At 40.7% G+C, this 18,337-nt stretch overlaps 1 protein-coding gene and 1 long non-coding RNA gene across 8 annotated transcripts in view; one reads left to right on the forward strand and one right to left on the reverse strand.

The window, feature by feature from the left end:
* Positions 1-3,774, forward strand: part of LOC105490379 (uncharacterized) — a 32,775-nt gene extending 29,001 nt beyond the window's left edge. For all 4 annotated transcript variants that reach the window (XR_011619685.1, XR_003020015.2, XR_011619686.1 and 1 more), the window contains 2 exons: positions 46-181; positions 1,877-3,774. This is a non-coding gene — a long non-coding RNA (uncharacterized lncRNA). The remainder of the gene's footprint in view (positions 1-45; positions 182-1,876) is intronic.
* The window catches only part of LOC105490381 (copine 4), a 505,490-nt gene continuing 487,328 nt past the window's right edge, over positions 176-18,337 (reverse strand). For all 4 annotated transcript variants that reach the window (XM_071090915.1, XM_011755904.3, XM_071090916.1 and 1 more), the window contains exons 15-16: positions 9,133-9,369; positions 176-1,935 (exon numbers count right to left, since the gene is read on the reverse strand). In XM_071090915.1, coding sequence (XP_070947016.1) covers positions 1,801-1,935; positions 9,133-9,369 — 372 coding nt within the window. In that variant the 3' untranslated portion in view covers positions 176-1,800. The remainder of the gene's footprint in view (positions 1,936-9,132; positions 9,370-18,337) is intronic.

Genomic DNA, 18,337 nt, shown 5'->3' on the forward strand with positions numbered 1-18,337 from the left:
TTTCCATAATATTGTATCTAAATATTTTAATTCCTTGTTTATTAGAAGCAGTGATCCATGTTTCCATTGTACTATGAAAGAGCTACTTCTAATCTGAGGCCACATTGCGTACATGAAATAAATTACTGTTAGGAAATTGCCTTGAAAAGAGAAACAAGACCACAACTTTTAGAAGAATTCTGTAAGTACCCAATTTATTAATAAAACAATATAGCTTAAATAGTTACGAGTTTTTCCGTCATACAATTTTACCATCCTTCCCAAAATGTTGTGCATTTGGTTGACATGTATTTGCAAGATTAGGATCTATAATTGTAACTCTGGAAATCATACAAGGCATTTTATTTGCTTGTTAATACTGCTCTCGCCTTCAAACAAACAACAAATTTTGCCTTGTGATTTACTTCTTCATCTCTCTGACCAAAAATAAACTCCACTTTGTGCCTTTTATGCTTGCAAAAACACTTGCCTGTTTCTCTGCAAGAAGATTATACAAGTTAAACATTCATCCTTTTGGTTCCAGACTGGCCAGCTTATATTGAAACAAAACACCTCCTCCCCAAACAATCATTCCAGGCATTTCTGCTTATAGAGTTTGCTCTCAGAAGTGATAGAAAGGAGGCAAGAATTTCCCACGCTAAGCTCAAGAGTCAACTTAGTGGACCAGATATTGGGAGCTGTGCTGCATGGCCATGTGCCATGCGTAAGTTTCTGTTGTTGTGGTTCCAGTGAAGACTCTTTGAGGTCACTTCTAGGGATTGACACCATCCATGCAGTGGTGTGTGATGCCACTTTTAAGAGGGCAGGGACTGGCCAGGAGGAGCACTTTCTAGTCTTGTCTAAGGAAGAGGTGTGAGTATAAAGCAGCGAGACTGATTTGAGGTGTGCAGCTTCTGGCCTCGGTCTCATTACTTTCTACTGTTGCCCCTGAGACAGGCAGGACTTTTATGCTACTGTCAGGAAGAGGTGCCATTCTCAAGCAGACTAGAAGCTGCCCTGTATTTGATGGTCTCCATCATGACATCCTTAAGTCTAGAGTCTCACTCCTCTTGGTATAGTCCAGGGACTGCATTAGCATCACTTGGAACCTTGTTAAAGATGCAGAATCTTGGGTCCCACACAGACCTATGTATCACAATCTGAATTTTAATAAGACTTGCAGGTGATTTGTGTACACAGTAAAAAGTATGAGAGGTGCTGGGCTAGATGACCCAGACCTACCTCAAAAAGACCCACCTCAAAAAGAAGAAGTGAATAAACCTCTTCTGTAGTAGAGAACCATTCTCAGCAGGGAGGAATTAGAGATAACAACTGCAAAAACCGTGTGGGTTTTTCTCTTTTTATTTTAAACATGCAAAATACAGTCCATGCATCTGCCATTTTAAAAAGTCTCTCATCCTATAGCAGATAAAACCAAGTATATTTTGGCTATCAACGTTCAATAAATGTTTCAAAATGCTTTAGAGTGTAAAGATAAGAAATTTAGCAAAATTTCAACAAACCTGTATAAAAAACGGATACAGATACCATTTTATTTCAAGGCGACATGCTGTAATGTAAATAGTAAGTTATTATTATCTGTATTTCTTTGTAAAAAGTTAACGATACAAGGGTTTAACAGATCCAGGCCTCAGGGCTACACATGCAAAAAAAATTGTCAAATAGTTAAAAATCACCAAAACGTGCTATTTTTAAATGTGTATGTGTTGTTTTTTTTAAAGTACAGGAGTAGTAGAAGTATTAAATATGAAATATTAGCAGGAGTAGTATTTCAGAACTCTGTAAAACTGTGTGGGGAGTTCATGGTGCTAGTGTTCTGGAAGATTCGTACATTTCTGATGAACATTTTGGTTTAATTCCTTTGCCATTGTAATAGTCCACAACTTGGTTTGGGACTTCAGCCAACACGCTCTTTGCCAGGGCAGCTGGAGATGCCTGCAGGGAAGAAAAAATCATCATGACATTGGCTTCTGGTCAAAGGAACCAGACTCAACCTAAAAGATTTGAGTCCTGCTCTGGGCAGCTAAGTTTTATTCACTTTCATTCATACATGATTTGTCAAGGGTCTACTTCAAGCAAGAGTTGTCAGATTGTTGGAAAATGGGCCTTTAATTTCATTGTTATATATTTTTATGCCTGTCTCAAACTATAAAACTATTTACATCTGAAGATGAGTAAAAGTTGGATGGGAGAATGAATTGTTCTGCAGTTTTATTTCTAATTTTCACTCAATTTTAGACACTGATTTATGTTCCAGGTGCCACACTAGGGTTTAAGGGTCTACAGTTCTTGTCTCAGGAAGGCTGTAATCACATGAGGGGAGCTAGGCATGGCCAATATTAACCCCACTATGAGGTAGAATATGATACATGCTATAGAGCAGCAGTGTCACGTCACATGGGAGCTTATTAGCAATGTAGACTCTCAGACCCAACTCAGAGCTACTAGTGATTCATATGCATATTGAAATTTGAGAAGCACTTCTCTAGAGAATCACAAACAGTGAGGCCAGGGCATAAAAAACATAGAGACCAACTTTTCTTCTAAGAGGAGGCGGCTTTTAAGTTGAGCATATTTTAATACATAGCGACGGGGTAGGGGAATGGCATTTGACCATCCTAGGGACAGTGAGTCACCTGATGGAGCTGAAGGAAGTGTGCATGGCAGGTGGGGGATGAGGGGGTTTAGGGGTAGATGTAGGATTGATTGGGCATTTGGTTGGAAAATTGGCTTGAGACCAGGTGATGGAGAGTCTGGAATGCCACACTAATTCATTTAGCCTTTATTCTATCAGCCTTATGGATCTACTGCATGATTTGGGGGCAGGGGCACAGAAGGACCATGTGATTTATGGTGATGATTCTGCAGCAGAGAAAGGTTGAGGCTGATATCATACATGGACTCTGGAGTCATTCATGCAGACCTGGGCTTTACTCCTGGCTCTGGCATTTAGTACTAACTGTACAACCCCTGGACAAGCAACTTCAATGGCCTGAGCCTCATTATTAGCTATTATTGAAGAGATTAAAAACTTGAGGCAGACTTAACAAGTGTTTGAGATTCCAAAAGAAAGAGGGCTGGACTGAATACCATGTGACCTGGTTTTCAGTTCTTTCTTTTCTATGTGGCTTGCCACTTGGCCATTTAACTTTACTAAGCCCCGCTGTTCTTAGAGGCAAAAGAGAAAAGAAAAGAATTCACTCTATCTCAGAGAGTCTCAAAATAAGAGACATGTATCTTTTAAGCAATCTGAAAACACTGTAAAGAGTTTTTCTAAAGTGATCTTTCACATTTTGAAGATATCATAGCATGATGGACATTTGTGATCTACAGATGTCCCTTTATTTTATAAATAACCGCTCAGGGTTGTGTGTTATACCATGGTCCATGTGTATAGTGGGGCAGATACAAAAGTCATTTATACCCTTTTCTCCCTGACTGTTTCTCATTCGAAGGTTAGAAAGTCAAATCCTTGATTGTCCGGCTTCCTTTACATCTAGGGATGACAATATGACCCAATTCCGTCCTTTGAGATAGAAGTGAAAATTTCCTAGGGGAGGTTTTTTGGAAAGCTTTTCTCTCCTGGTTAAAAGTTAAAAGACTTTTTCTTTGTGAAAAATCTTTAACAATACAAGAATTTTACAGATTCTGGACTCAGGGCTACACATGCAAAAAAAAATTGTCAGATAGTTAAAAATTACCAAAATGTCCTATTTTTAAAGGTGTATGTATTTTTTTTAAGTACAGGAGTAGTAAAAGTATTAAATATTAAATATTGGCAGGAGTAGCATTTTGGAACTCTGTAAAAGTGTGTGGAGGTCATAGTGCTAGTGTTCTGGAAGACTTGTACATTTTTTTTTTTTTTTTTGAGATGGCGTTTCACTCTGTCACCCAGGCTGGAGTGCAGTGGCGCGATCTCGGCTCACTGTAACCTCTGCCTCCCGGGTTCAAGCAATTCTCCTGTTTCAGCCTCCAGAGTAGTTGAGATTACAGGCGCCTGCCACCACGCCCAGCTAATTTTATATTTTTAGTAGACATGGGGTGTCACCATACTGGCCAGGCTGGTCTCGAACTCCTGACCTCAGGTGATCCACCTGCCTCAGCCTCTCAAAGTCCTGAGATTACAGGCGTGAGCCACCGCGCCCGGCCTTGAAGACTTGTACATTTCTGATGAACATTTTGGTTTAATCCCTTTGCCATTGTAATAGTCCAGGACTTAGTTTGGGACTTCAGCCAACATGCTCTAGACACAGTTGGCCCTATGTCCCTTTCCTCTTCCTTTCTATCTTGAAATAGAATGTGATTACTGGAGCTGTAGCAACCATTTTATCATTATGTAGGAAGAGCAAAGGGAATCACAAAGTGCTGGCTCTGACACTATTGAATCACTGATCCAGCAGCAATGAGCCCCTCACTTCTAGCTATACGAGAAAAAATATGTTCTATTTGTATAACCCAGGGTTTCTCAATCTTGACACTATTGACATTTGGGGCTGAATAATTCTTTGTGTGGGGGACTGTCTGGTGCATTGTAGGAAGTTTAGCAGCATCCTTAGCCTCTACTCACTAGATATGAACAGAAGCCCTGTATTTGTTACCATCAAAAATGTCAGATATTCCAAAATGTTTCCTGGGGCATAATGTTACCCTTGGTCAAGAACCATTTATGTAATCCTTGTAAGATGGATTTACTGTTGCTTGCAGCAAAAAATATTCCTAAACCAGTCTGTCAAGTAGCTCTTCCTCTGATGATGGTAATATTCTATATCTGTGCTGTCCAATATGGGAGTTCTTAGTCTCATGCAACTATTGAGTCCTTGAAATAAGGCAAGTCTGACTGAGGAACTGAGTTTGAAATTTTATTTTCTTTTAATGAATTTAAATGTAAATAGCTACATGTGGTTAGTGGCTACCATATTGGACAGCATTGTTCCCAAAGGATTCCCCCATCCTCTTGCATATCTGTGCTGGCAAGCAAATAAGGCTTTGGGGACATGTATTGGGTGGGAATGGGTCAAGAATATGAATGAAACTGGTAATAACTGTAATAAAAGCTTTATTTATTAACCACCTACATGGACCAGGCACTGTCTTAAGCTTTATATAGACAACACCTTATCTTTGCAATGCATGTATCATTTACCTCATTTTATAGATGAAAGTCTGTGGCATGGAGAGGTTAAATAACTTGCCCAGAGTCACATAGCTTAAAGCGTATGATAATTTGAGTGTGTCTCCTAAATTAATGTGCTGGAAACTTAATTGTCAATGCAACAGGGTTGGGAAGTGGGGCCTCATAAGAGGTCAGTATCATGGGAGCAGGTTAGTTATCATGAGAGTGGGTTGTTATAAAAGAGAGTCTGCCCCTTGTGCTTTCCTTCTCTCTGTCTTACATGTTTGCTTGTGCCTTCCGTAGCTCTGCCATGAGATGACCCTTGGAGTTGCTGGTGCTATGCTCTTGGACTTCCCAGACTCCAAAACCATGAGCCAAATAAACTTCAGTTCTTTATAAATTATCCAGTCTGTGATATTCTGTTATACGAGCAGGAAAAAAGACCATAACATAACTTGTGCCCTGTAAACTCTAAAGCTCTGAGTTATCATGCAGAGCAGAAAAAGACAGGCAATTCATGGGCTAACGGCTTACATAAAATGATTTAAGCTGCTACCTTCCCTTTTATTTATGGCTTATTGAATTCAAAGTAGATTAGTTTGGGTAATGAAATGGCTTTCAAAATCTAATTTGAAATCCATGAAGATAAGATGGGTGAGTATGCTCCTGGTGTTCTTCCTTGGTCATTCACAGAGCAGCCAGAGACTTTGTGTAGCACAGAGACTATGAGTAGCACCCTACTTCCTTGCTCTGCCCCTAGCATTCCTCTTGTTGCCAATGTCGCTGAAATTCCCTGCTCTCCAAGGCTGTCTTTCCTCAAATACTTAACTTAAGCTGTAAGCCTTTTCCCATGGCTACTCCTGTCTGCTTTGAGGTCCTGTAGCAACATTTTAATTCTTCTCAACCACCCACAGGTTGCTTAGCATGTGATTTTTCTGCTGGTACCTTTCTCCCAGTCATGCAATTCTCCAGTAAATGTCTTGAGGTCTGGATCCATGGTTGTATCATTTCATTGTGGTCCTAGTGACTAGCATGTGCCTTGCACAGAACAAGCATTCTGTAAGTGTTTTGGGGAAGAGGAGGAGGCCTGAGGGTAGAGGTTAGAACCTTTCATAGCTCAGTGACATTGTGTTAGCACACAAGTGTGTTGGGTGGGGGGAGGTGAGAAGGTGGGGGATGCAGAGGGGAGAAAGGGTGATTTGGGGAAGTTAATGAATCTCCTAGACAGTGAACTCTTTGATCCTGCTTCACTATGCAAAGCTATCACTGGTATTCAGTGATGTGGCTACCTATTTTGTCTGGCTGAAAAGAATACAGCATTAAAATCAGGAAAAACACCCTTTCCTCCATCTTAGACACCTTGGGAGAAACTAGCTTCATTAATGAACATAATTGCAACAAATTTGGCCTGCTCTACCTCATCCCTCTGTAAAGAATACTACTTCTTTTTAACTCTACTCCTTGCTGTCCATAGGCAGACAACTTGAGGGCTTAGTGCATCTCTTTCATTAATGAGTACCTTTATTTGAAAATCTCTTCCTAGGGAAACTTGAGGATGGGATATAATAACACAATTACCCCTCATCCACATGCATAGCCCTGGGAGCTTGTGGGAAGATTGCTGCTGCTGTTACTGGGAAACTCTCTCTGTACTCAACTCTGTAGCCAGGGATTGATTTTCTGCTCCTTCAGTGATTTTAATTACACTGCAGCCCTCCTTAAAAGTAGAGTAGTAATTGTGTGGCTGTACAGTTATGAACAGTACCTCATCATCCAAGGAGCCTTGGGATGTGCAGTTACTTCCCTATGAAGTCTGGGCAGCTCATGAAATGTAGGGTTCAGCTGAGGCAGCTAAGCTGGTGATTTATCTGAATTCTCATTTTAAAGCCTGTCCAAAGAAGGTGGCAGAACAAACAGCAATTTCTGAAGAGCATATGCTAAAGGCTCTCACACTAGGACTGGTACCAGGATTACAGTCAAGTATGCATGGGGGTGGGAGGATGGGTGGATCATTGTTTTGATGATCCATTTAGCTTTCCACCTCTCATCTGTAATTTCCTTACACAGTGTAGGTGAGATTCCAGTATGAACCCAAATTGGGAGTCAGATGTGTCTGGATATATCTGATAAACTCACTATGAAGAATGTCAGGGATTTGTTTGAATGAGTTTTTGACTGGAGGAGAAAGGCTTTACCAAATAAGCTTGAAGTGGAGGGGATGGCATCCTGCCTGACCCAAATAACTGATTTGAGCCCTATGAAGGGAGGGACTGCCATGGAAGTTAATGAAGATGCTTTCCAGCAGGGATCTTTGACACATCTCACTGCATTAATGGCTCAGGTGACAGAGGGGACTCTGTAGCATGGAAAGGAGAGGACGCTCTTATTTTCCAAGGAGACCGCAGATAAGCTTCAGGGTACTGAAGATTCTGAAGATTCTCTGTTGCCAGGGCAGCTCAAGTTTAGTCACCGGCCCTGGGGAGTGGTATAGTTGGCATCTGCAGCAGTGCAGAGAGCAAGGCCTCAGTAGAAAGCAGCAGCTGGGCATATGCTCTGCTCTTGGGTGGCTTTCGCAAGAAGCACAAAACAAAAAAACATGAAGGCTATCCAGGAATGCCCAAGTTACCCCCACAGATGCCAAGATACAACTAGGATACTCTAGAGGGGTCTTCAGGACTACCATTAGCCCCAAGGGAGCTTTTATGAATTCAAGATGTCCTTCTGGGTGATTATAGCTCAATAGGTGCAGGGATTTGTGGAAATTTAAAAAATGCTCCTTCCTCCATGGACACAATATATCAAAACCTGGGAATGTGGAAAAATTGTTACTGAGCAATTTTTCAATGTCATACTAGAGCATTGTCTAATGGTTTTCCCTCAAGACCCTTGGGGAATGCAATGCTGCTTGACTGACTTACTATTTCTTATTGGTAAGAGCCCAAGACTATAAAGTTAGGTATTAATTTGTAGAAAACTGATAGCATGCAAGTGATTTCTGTCCCATAGAGAAGGTAATTCAAAGATTACTTTTTTTTTTTTTTTTTTTTAACCCTCTTGGCCATTAATCAGTTTTCAATCTACCTTAGCAAACTTATTCAGCACTTTTTTCCCCACTGACTTTAACTGTCTTATTTTATTTATTTATTTATTTATTTATTTATTTATTTATTTAGAGACCAAGTCTCACTCTCATCACCCAGACAGGAGTGCAATAACGCCATCTCGGCTCACAGCAACTTTCACCTCCCAGGTTCAAGTGATTCTCCTGCCTCAGCCTCCCGAGTAGCTGGGATTACAGGCGCCCGCCAGCATGCCCAGCTAATTTTTGTATTTTTAGTAGAGACAGAGTTTTACCATGTTGGCCAGGCTGGTCTCGAACTCTTGAGTTCAGGCGATCTACCCACCTTGGCCTCCCAAAGTGCTGGGATTACAGGGGTGAGCCACTGAGCCCAGCCTTATATACTGTTTTGAACTAATTTTATCATCTTGTTTTGAAGGAGTTAAGTAAATCTTTGATGCTGCTTACTATATTTTTATAGGGGATTTAGGTTTCTATCATTTTGGAAATACACTTCTGCCAGGGCACATGCCTTGACAAGCAAAACATAGGCTGCATTTCAGTTTCTCCTTGGTACTTTGGGCAGGCACCTTTGGGCAGGGAACAAGCTGCCCAACTGTAGGCAGTCCTAGATGCACTAGAGATCCTAAATTATATGAATTATAGGGCAAGAATCAGTGAAATTTTGCCTACAATAGTTAGCATGACTCCTGATCTATAACTCAATTTATAATTTTTTTCTCCAAAGAGTCATGCTCTACATATCCTTGTTGTGGGAGGTGACGTGGCCCAGGAAGGGATAGCTAAACCAGGTCGTCTCCCACAGCAAGGGTATGTAGAGCATAGCTGGTGTTGCTTCAAGAATGGTGGACCACTATAAACACTGGTGGACAAATGTGGGAGGTGAGCATGCTTTGGTTCTGCTCTTCCATGGGAAGTGCCCCAGTGTGTATATGCATACGTGTTTGAAGTTCCTGAAGGGCACGAACTGGACGATGTCTCGAAGAACAGGCTCTCCCTTCGGTGACCTCAGAATCCCATCGTCACCATCCAGCATCTGCATGTCACTGAAGTCAGCATTCCCTACTCCCACGATGATGACTGACATGGGAAGGTGGGAGGCATGAACAATGGCCTCCCGGGTGTCGGCCATGTCTGTGATGACACCGTCTGTCAGGATCAGCAGGATGAAGTATTGCTGCAATCAGATGCCCGATGATGACAGGGGGTGAAGAGGTGAGGGAGACAAGGACAATACAATACCAGTTAGACACCCAGGTGGACTCACTGCACGTTGACCAAAGCAACAGTGATGACAGACATTTTTTGAGTGTCTATGCTGATAGTCCTAAAGGCTTAGAGTTCTGATGCATGGAGCTTAAAGGTAGGCATGGCAATTATAGCTTAATTATAATAACTATCTCACTGACAGTTACAAAGAAAGAGCAACAGACCAAGAGTTAGGAAGACTGGCTTCAAAGCCTCATTCTGTGAGACCCTAGGATGATCCCTTAATTCCTCTGTGTCTGAGCTTCTTCATTTCTCAAATAATTTATATGATCTTCTTTGCTTGAAGATATTTAAAAATCTAAAGCTATGACATCCAATACAATGCTGACTAGGCCTATGAGACTACTCAGCCCTTGAAATGTGGCTAGAGCAAGCGATGAACTGAATTTTATATTTTATTTAATTGTAATGAATTTAAATTTAAAGTTAAAATTGGATAACCAATTCAGTTATTAGAAACATTTTAAGTATGTGTGGAACAACTTCAGTACATCAATTAACTTTTTCAACTATCTATAAATCTAAACAAAGATAAAGTATTTATGATGATAACTTAGTATCCAAATTGGCATGCTGTAAGTATAAAATACATGTGGATTTTGAAGACTTAGCACACAAAATAGAAAGCAAATTATTTCATTAATAATTTTTTATATGGAATACATGCTAAAATGACAATATGTTGGCTATGTTGGGTTAAATAAAATATATAATTAAAATGGATTTCTCTGTTTCTTTTTACTTTTTAAAATACAGTTACTGAGGAATTTAAAATTGTGTACATAACTTGTGTTATATTTCCACTGGATGGCACTAGTCTAGAGTCCTGCTATGAGAGGGTCAGGGTTGCAGTCTCTCCCTCTGAAGGCCATGTGCCACAAAGGTGGCAGCTCTTCTCTAGGCACACTTGCAGCAGGCTGCAGTGCTCCCATGACTTCCTGCTTTAAATCCTGACTTCTGGCCTGCAGCCCGCCTGGCCCCTTTCCATCTGGGAAGCTGGAAGATGACTCAGCTAAGATGGGAATTGGAGGAAAGGTGCTGTACTCAGCAGCACAGAGAAGCCTTGGGAAGTGCTTTGGGGGCTGGAGAAGGATGACCCATTGGAGGTCATCACTGTTTTTAGTCAACATGAGAGGCACCATGATGGCCTTTACTGGTAAGAGGAAAGAGAAGCAGATTAGTCAGATACAGCTCAGGCTAAACAGAAAATAACTTTCAATATAATCCTGCAAGATGCCCAACATTTATACGGAGTAAGTGTGAGATTAAGTCATTCCACATTGCCATACTTCAAAGGAGAAAGATTGGATAGAAGAGTGATATTTTGAAAACATCTGGTTTTGAGAATAATGTACTTAAGGTTGCAAATAGTTTGGTAGTGCTGAAGAGTTTCATTTTCTTTTTCTGTGAGCCTGAAAAAAGTGTAAATGAAAAATGTGAGCTAGAGATAGGTGAACTTCACACTATGATGAAGATAGCCACATGTTCTGAATGCTTTTCATACAGCCTAATGTAAAGGCTAATTCTGTTCCATGTCCATTAACTAACCACTCACCCCTAGTCCTAGCTGAATTCCCAGTTCCCAGGAATTTCCAATCTGAAATCCCGGTTTTCAGATTCATTCAAGTTGTATATTTCCATCTATGTCTATATTTTCTGAGTTGCATATATTCACAAGGAAGTTGGCTTGAGAGTTTAGAGAAGAATTTCAGTAGGATGAAGTGATGGAGGAGGTAGGGAGGTGCAGAGAGAAGTGGCAGAAAGAGGCAATATTGGTGGTTTGGGGATGGAGGGAAGGAGTATAGAATATACCAGAATCATAAGTCACCCACTCTAGAGTGCACCCGGAAGACCAGGGCAGATGGCACACCCAAAAGGAGACTACTTCTGACTCATGAGCAGGTGGGCCCTTGAGTGAATCACACTTCTGTGTCTCCTTCCTTTATCCTCTGCCTTCCCCTAACTCCTGTCTGATCTGATCTTAGAGTTCAGGGGATGAATCTTCCCTACCTGATAAATACCTTAAGAAATAAAACAACCTGGGGCAGGCACGCCCAAGATGGCCGAATAGGAACAGCTCCAGCCTCTAGCTCCCAGCGTGAGTGACACAGAAGACAGGTGATTTCTGCATTTTCAACAGAGGTACTGGGTTCATCTCACTGGGGAGTGCTGGACAATTGGTGCTGGTCAGCTGGTGTAGTCCGACCAGTGAGAGCTGAAGCACGGGGAGGCATCGCCTCCTCTGGGAAGCGCAAGGGGGAAGGAAATCCCTTTTCCTAGCCAAGGGAAACTGAGACATACAACACCTGGAAAATCGGGCAACTCCCACCCTAATACTGCGCTTTACCAAGGGTCTTAGCAAACGGCACACCAGGAGATTATATCCCACACCTGGCCCGGAGGGTGCCACGCCCATGGAGCCTCCCTCATTGCTAGCACAGCAGTCTGAGATCTAACTGCAAGGCGGCAGTGAGGCTGGGGGAGGGGCACCCGCCATTGCTGAGGCTTAAGTGGGTAAACAAAGCCACCGGGAAGCTCAAATTGGGTGGAGCTCACCACAGTTCAAGGAGGCCAGCCTGCCTCTGTAGACTCCTCCTCTGGGGACAGGGCATAGCTCAACAAAAAGCAGCAGAAACCTCAGCAGATGTAATTGCCCCTGTCTGATAGCTTTGAAGACAGCAGTGGATCTCCCAGCACGGAGATTGAGATCTGAGAATGGACAGACTGCCTGCTCAAGTGGGTCCCTGACCCCTGAGTAGCCTAACTGGGAGACATCCCCCACTAGGTGCAGACTGACACCTCACACCTCACACGGCAGGGTACACCCCTGAGACGAAACTTCCAGAGTGAGAATCAGACAGCAACACTCGCTGTTCAGCAATATTCTATCTTCTGCAGCCTCCGCTGCTGATACCCAGGCAAACAGGGTCTGGAGTGGACCTCAAGCAAACTCCAACAGACCTACAGCTAAGTGTCCTGACTGTTAGAAGGAAAACTAACAAACTGAAAGGACACCCACACCAAAACCCCATCAGTACATCACCATCATCAAAGACCAAAGGCAGATAAAACCACAAAGATGGGGAAAAAGCTGTGCAGAAAAGCTGGAAATTCAAACGATCAGAGTGCATCTACCCCTCCAAAGGAACGCAGCTCATGGCCAGCAACGGAACAAAGCTGGATGGAGAATGACTTTGATGAGTTGAGAGAAGAAGGCTTCAGTTGATCAAACTTCTCAGAGCTAAAGGAGGAACGAGGAACTACGTAATCAGCGCAAAGAAACTAAAAACCTTGGAAAAAGAATGGCTGAATGGATAACTAGAAAAATCAATACAGAGAAGACCTTAAAAGAACTGATAGAGATGAAAACCATAACATGAGAAATACGTGACAAATGCACAAGCTTCAGTAACTGACTCGATCAACTGGAAGAAAGAGTATCAGCAATTGAAGATCAAATGAATGAAATGAAGCGAGAAGAGAAGTGTGGAGAAAAAAGAGTAAAAAGAAATGAACAAAGCCTCCAAGAAGTAGGGGATTATGTGAAAAGACCAAATCTACGTCTGATTGGTGTGCCTGAAAGTGACGGGGAAAATGGAACCAAGTTGGAAAACACTCTTCAGGATATTATCCAGGAGAATGTCCCCAACCTAGTAAGGCAGGCCAACATTCAAATTCAGGAAATACAGAGAACACCACAAAGATACTCCTTGAGAAGAGCAACTCCAAGACACATAATTGTCAGATTCACCAAAGTTGAAATGAAGGAAAAAATGATAAGCACAGCCAGAGAGAAAGGTCGGCTTACCCACAAAGGGAAGCCCATCAGACTAACAGCAGATATCTCGGCAGAAACTCTCCAAGCCAGAAGAGAGTGGGGGCCAATATTCAAAAGTCTTAAAGAAAAGAATTTTCAACCCAGAATTTCATATCCAGCCAAACTAAGTTTCATAAGTGAAGGAGAAATAAAATACTTTACAGACAAGCAAATGCTTAGAGATTTTGTCACCACCAGGCCTGCCCTACAAGAGATCATGAAGGAAGTACTAAACATGGAAAGGAACAACAGGTACCAGCCATTGCAAAAACATTTCAAAATATAAAGTCCATCGATGCTAGGAAGAAACTGCATCAACTAGCGAGCAAAATAACCAGCTAATATAATGACAGGATCAAGTTCACATATAACAATATTAACCTTAAATGTAAATGGACTAAATGGTCCAATTAAAAGACACAGACTGGCAAATTGGATAAAGAGTCAAGACCCATCAGTTTGCTGTATTCAGGAGACCCATCTCACATGCAGAGACACACATAGGCTCAAAATGAAGGGATGGAGGAAGATCCACCAAGCAAATAGAAAACAAAAAAAGCAGGGGTTGCAATACTAGTCTCTGATAAAACAGACTTTAAACCATCAAAGATCAAAAGAGACAAAGAAGGCCATTACATAATGGTAAAGCGATCAATTCATCAGGAAGAGCTAACTATCCTAAATACATATGCACCCAATACAGGAGCCACCAGATTCATAAAGCAAGTCCTGAGAGACTTACAAAGAGACTTAGACTCCCATACAATAATAATGGGAGACTTCAACACCCCACTGTCAACATTAGACAGATCAACGAGACAGAAAGTTAACAAGGATATCCAGGAATTGAACTCAACTCTGTACCAAGTAGACCTAATAGACATCTACAGAACTCTCCACCCCAAATTAATAGAATATACATTATTCTCAGCACCACATCACACTTATTCCAAAATTGACCACAGAGTTGGAAGTAAAGCACTCCTCAGCAAATGTAAAAGAACAGAAATTATAACAAACTGTCTCTCAGACCACAGTGCAATTAAACTAGAACTCAGGACTAATAAACTCAATCAAAACTGCTCAACTACATGGAAACTGAACAACCTGCTCCTGAATGACTACTGGGTACATAACGAAATGAAGGCAGAAATAAAGATGTTCTTTGAAACCACTGAGAACAAAGACACAACATACCAGAATCTGGGACACATTTAAAGCAGTGTGTAGAGGGAAATTTATAGTACTAAATGGCCACAAGAGAAAGCAGGAAAGATCTAAAATTGACACCCTAACATCACAATTAAAAGTACTAGAGAAGCAAGAGCAAACACATTCAAACGCTAGCAGAAGGCAAGAAATAACTAAGATCAGAGAAGAACTGAAGGAGATAGAGACACAAAAAACCCTTCAAAAAATCAATGAATCCAGGAGTTGGTTTTTTGAAAAGATCAACAAAATTGATAGACTGCTAGCAAGACTAATAAAGAAGAAAAGAGAGAAGAACCAAATAGATGCAATGAAAAATGATAAAGGGGATATCACCACTGACCCCACAGAAATACAAACTATAATCAGAGAATATTATAAATACCTCTATGCAAATAAACTAGAAAACCTAGAAGAAATGCATAATTTCCTGGACACTTACACTCTCCCAAGACTAAACCAGGAAGAAGTTGAATCCTTGAATAGAACAATAGCAGGCTCTGAAATTGAGGCAATAATTAATAGCCTACCAACCAAAAAAAGTCCAGGACCACAGCCGAATTCTACCGGAGGTACAAGGAGGAGTTGGTACCATTGCTTCTGAAACTATTCCAATCAATAGAAAAAGAGGGAATCCTCCCTAACTCATTTTACAAGGCCAACATCATCCTGACACCAAAGTCTGACAGAGATACAACCAAAAAAGAGAATTTTAGACGAATATCCCTGATGAACATTGATGCAAAAATCCTCAACAAAATACTGGCAAACCAAATCCAGCAGCACATCAAAAAGCTGATCCACCATGATCAAGTGGGCTTCATCCTTGGGATGCAAGGCTGGTTCAACATACACAAATCAGTAAACGTAATTCAGCGTATAAACAGAACCAAAGACAAAAACCACATGATTATCTCAATAGATGCAGAAAAGGCCTTTGACAAAATTCAACAGCCCTTCATGTTAAAAACGCTCAATAAATTCGGTATTGATGGAACGTATCTCAAAATAATAAGAGCTATTTATGACAAACCCACAGCCAATATCATACTGAATGGGCAAAAACTGGAAGCATTCCCTTTGAAAACTGCCACAAGACAGGGATGCCCTCTCTCACCACTCCTATTCAACATAGTATTGGAAGTTCTGGCTAGGGCAATCAGGCAAGAGAAAGAAATCAAGGGTATTCAGTTAGGAAAAGAAGAAGTCAAAGTGTCCCTGTTTGTAGATGACATGATTATATATTTAGAAAACCCCATTGTCTCAGCCCAAAATCTCCTTAAGCTGATAAGCAACTTCAGCAAAGTCTCAGGATACAAAATCGATGTACAAAAATCACAAGCATTCTTATACACCAGTAACAGACAAACAGAGAGCCAAATCATGAATGAACTCCCATTCACAATAGCTTCAAAGAGAATAAAACACCGAGGAATCCAACCTACAAGGGATGTAAAGGACCTCTTCAAGGAGAACTACAAACCACTGCTCAGTGAAATCAAAGAGGACACAAACAAATGGAAGAACATACCATGCTCATGGATAGGAAGAATCAATATTGTGAAAACGGCCATACTGCCCAAGGTAATTTATAGATTCAATGCCAACCCCATTAAGCTACCAATGACTTTCTTCACAGAATTGGAAAAAACTGCTTTAAAGTTCATGTGGAACCAAAAAAGACCCCACATTGCCAAGACAAACCTGAGCCAAAAGAACAAAGCTGGAGGCATCACGCTACCTGACTTCAAACTATACTACAAGGCTACAGTAACCAAAACAGCATGGTACTGGTACTAAAACAGAGATATAGATCAATGGAACAGAACAGAGCCCTCAGAAATAATACCACACATCTACAGCCATCTGATCTTTGACAAACCTGACAAAAACAAGAAATTGGGGAAAGGATTCCCTATTTAATAAGTAGTGCTGGGAAAATTGGGTAGCCATAAGTAGAAAGCTGAAACTGGATCCTTTCCTTACTCCTTATACGAAAATTAATTCAAGATGGACTAGAGACTTAAATGCTAGACCTAAAACCATAAAATCCCTAGAAGAAAACCTGGGGCATACCATTCAGGACATAGGCATGGGCAAGGACTTCATGTCTAAAACACCAAAAGCAACGGCATCAAAAGCCAAAATCAACAAATGGGAACTAATTAAACTAAAGAGCTTCTGCACAGCAAAAGAAACTACCATCAGAGTGAACAGGCAACCTACAGAATGGGAGAAAATTTTTGCAATCTACTCATCTGACAAAGGGCTAATATTCAGAACCTATAAAGAACTCAATCAAATTTTAGAAGAAAAAACCAAAGAACCCCATCAAAAAGTGGGCAAAGGATATGAAGAGATATTTCTCAAAAGAAGACATTCATACAGCCAACAAACACATGAAAAAATGCTCATCATCACTCACCATCAGAGAAAAGCAAATCAAAACCACAATGAGATACCATCTCACACCAGTTAGAATGGCAATCATTAAAATAATCAGGAAACAACAGGTCCTGGAGAGGATGTGGAGAAATAGGAACACTTTTACACTGTTGCTGGGACTGTAAACTAGTTCAACCATTATGGAAAACAGTGTGGCGATTCCTCAAGGATCTAGAACCAGAAATACCATTTGACCCAGCCATCCCATTACTGGGGATATACCCAAAGGATTTTAAGTCATGCTGCTATAAAGACACATGCACACATATGTTTATTGCGGCACTATTCACAATAGTAAAGACTTGGAATCAACCCAAATGTCCATCAGTGACAGACTGGATTAAGAAAATGTGGCACATATACACCATGGAATACTATGCAGCCATAAAAAAGGATGAGTTTGTGTCCTTTGTAGGGACATGGATGCAGCTGGAAACCATCATTCTCAGCAAACTATTGCAAGAACCGAAAACTAGACACCACATGTTCTCACTCATGGGTGGGAATTGAACAATGAGATCACTTGGACACAGGAAGGGGAGCATCACACACCGGGTCCTATTGTGGGGAGGGGGTAGGGGGGTGGGATAGTGTTAGGAGATATACCTAATGTAAATGATGAGTTAATGGGTGCAGCACACCAACATGGCACATGTATATATATGTAACAAAGCTGCACATTGTGCACATGTACCCTAGAACTTAAAGTATTAAAAAAAAAATAAAAGAAATAAAACAACCTGATAGTCATACTACCACATTGAAAAACTTTAGAGTCATAATGTAGAGGTCAGGAAACTATTTTCCGTCAAGGGACATTAATAAGTATTTTAGGCTTTGTAGACCATAATGGTCTCTGTCACAACTACCTAACACTGCCACTGTAGTGTGAAAACAGCCGTAGACAATATTTAAAATGAATGGGAGAGGCTGTGTTCCAATAATATTTATGGACACTGATTTTTAATGTCACAAAATTTTCATATGTCACAAAATATAAATACTCTTCTACTTTTGATTTTTTCAACAATTAAAAAATCTAAAAACCATTCTCAGCTTGCAAGCCATTGAAAAACAGTTTAGGTTAGTTATAGTTTATTGACTGCTGATCTAAACTAGTGGTTCTTAACCTGTCTCTGTGGACTACTGCAAGATTTCAGGCAGTCTGTAAACTTGAGGTAAATTACATTTTTATTTTCACGGATTTCTAATAAAATTTATCATTTTTTCACTATAAGTATAATGAACAAATCAAATTAATATTAGTTTTACTTGTGGCTCAGTTATTAATTAAAAAACAGATATTTTCCTGTTATATTACAGTACCTACATATATTTCAATGTATCATTTATGTTTAACACAACTCAGAAATTACAGAATTATTAGACTAACTGCTGGTTCTCA

Source organism: Macaca nemestrina, chromosome 2 (genome assembly GCF_043159975.1).
Source record: "Macaca nemestrina isolate mMacNem1 chromosome 2, mMacNem.hap1, whole genome shotgun sequence".
NCBI lineage: Eukaryota > Metazoa > Chordata > Mammalia > Primates > Cercopithecidae > Macaca > Macaca nemestrina.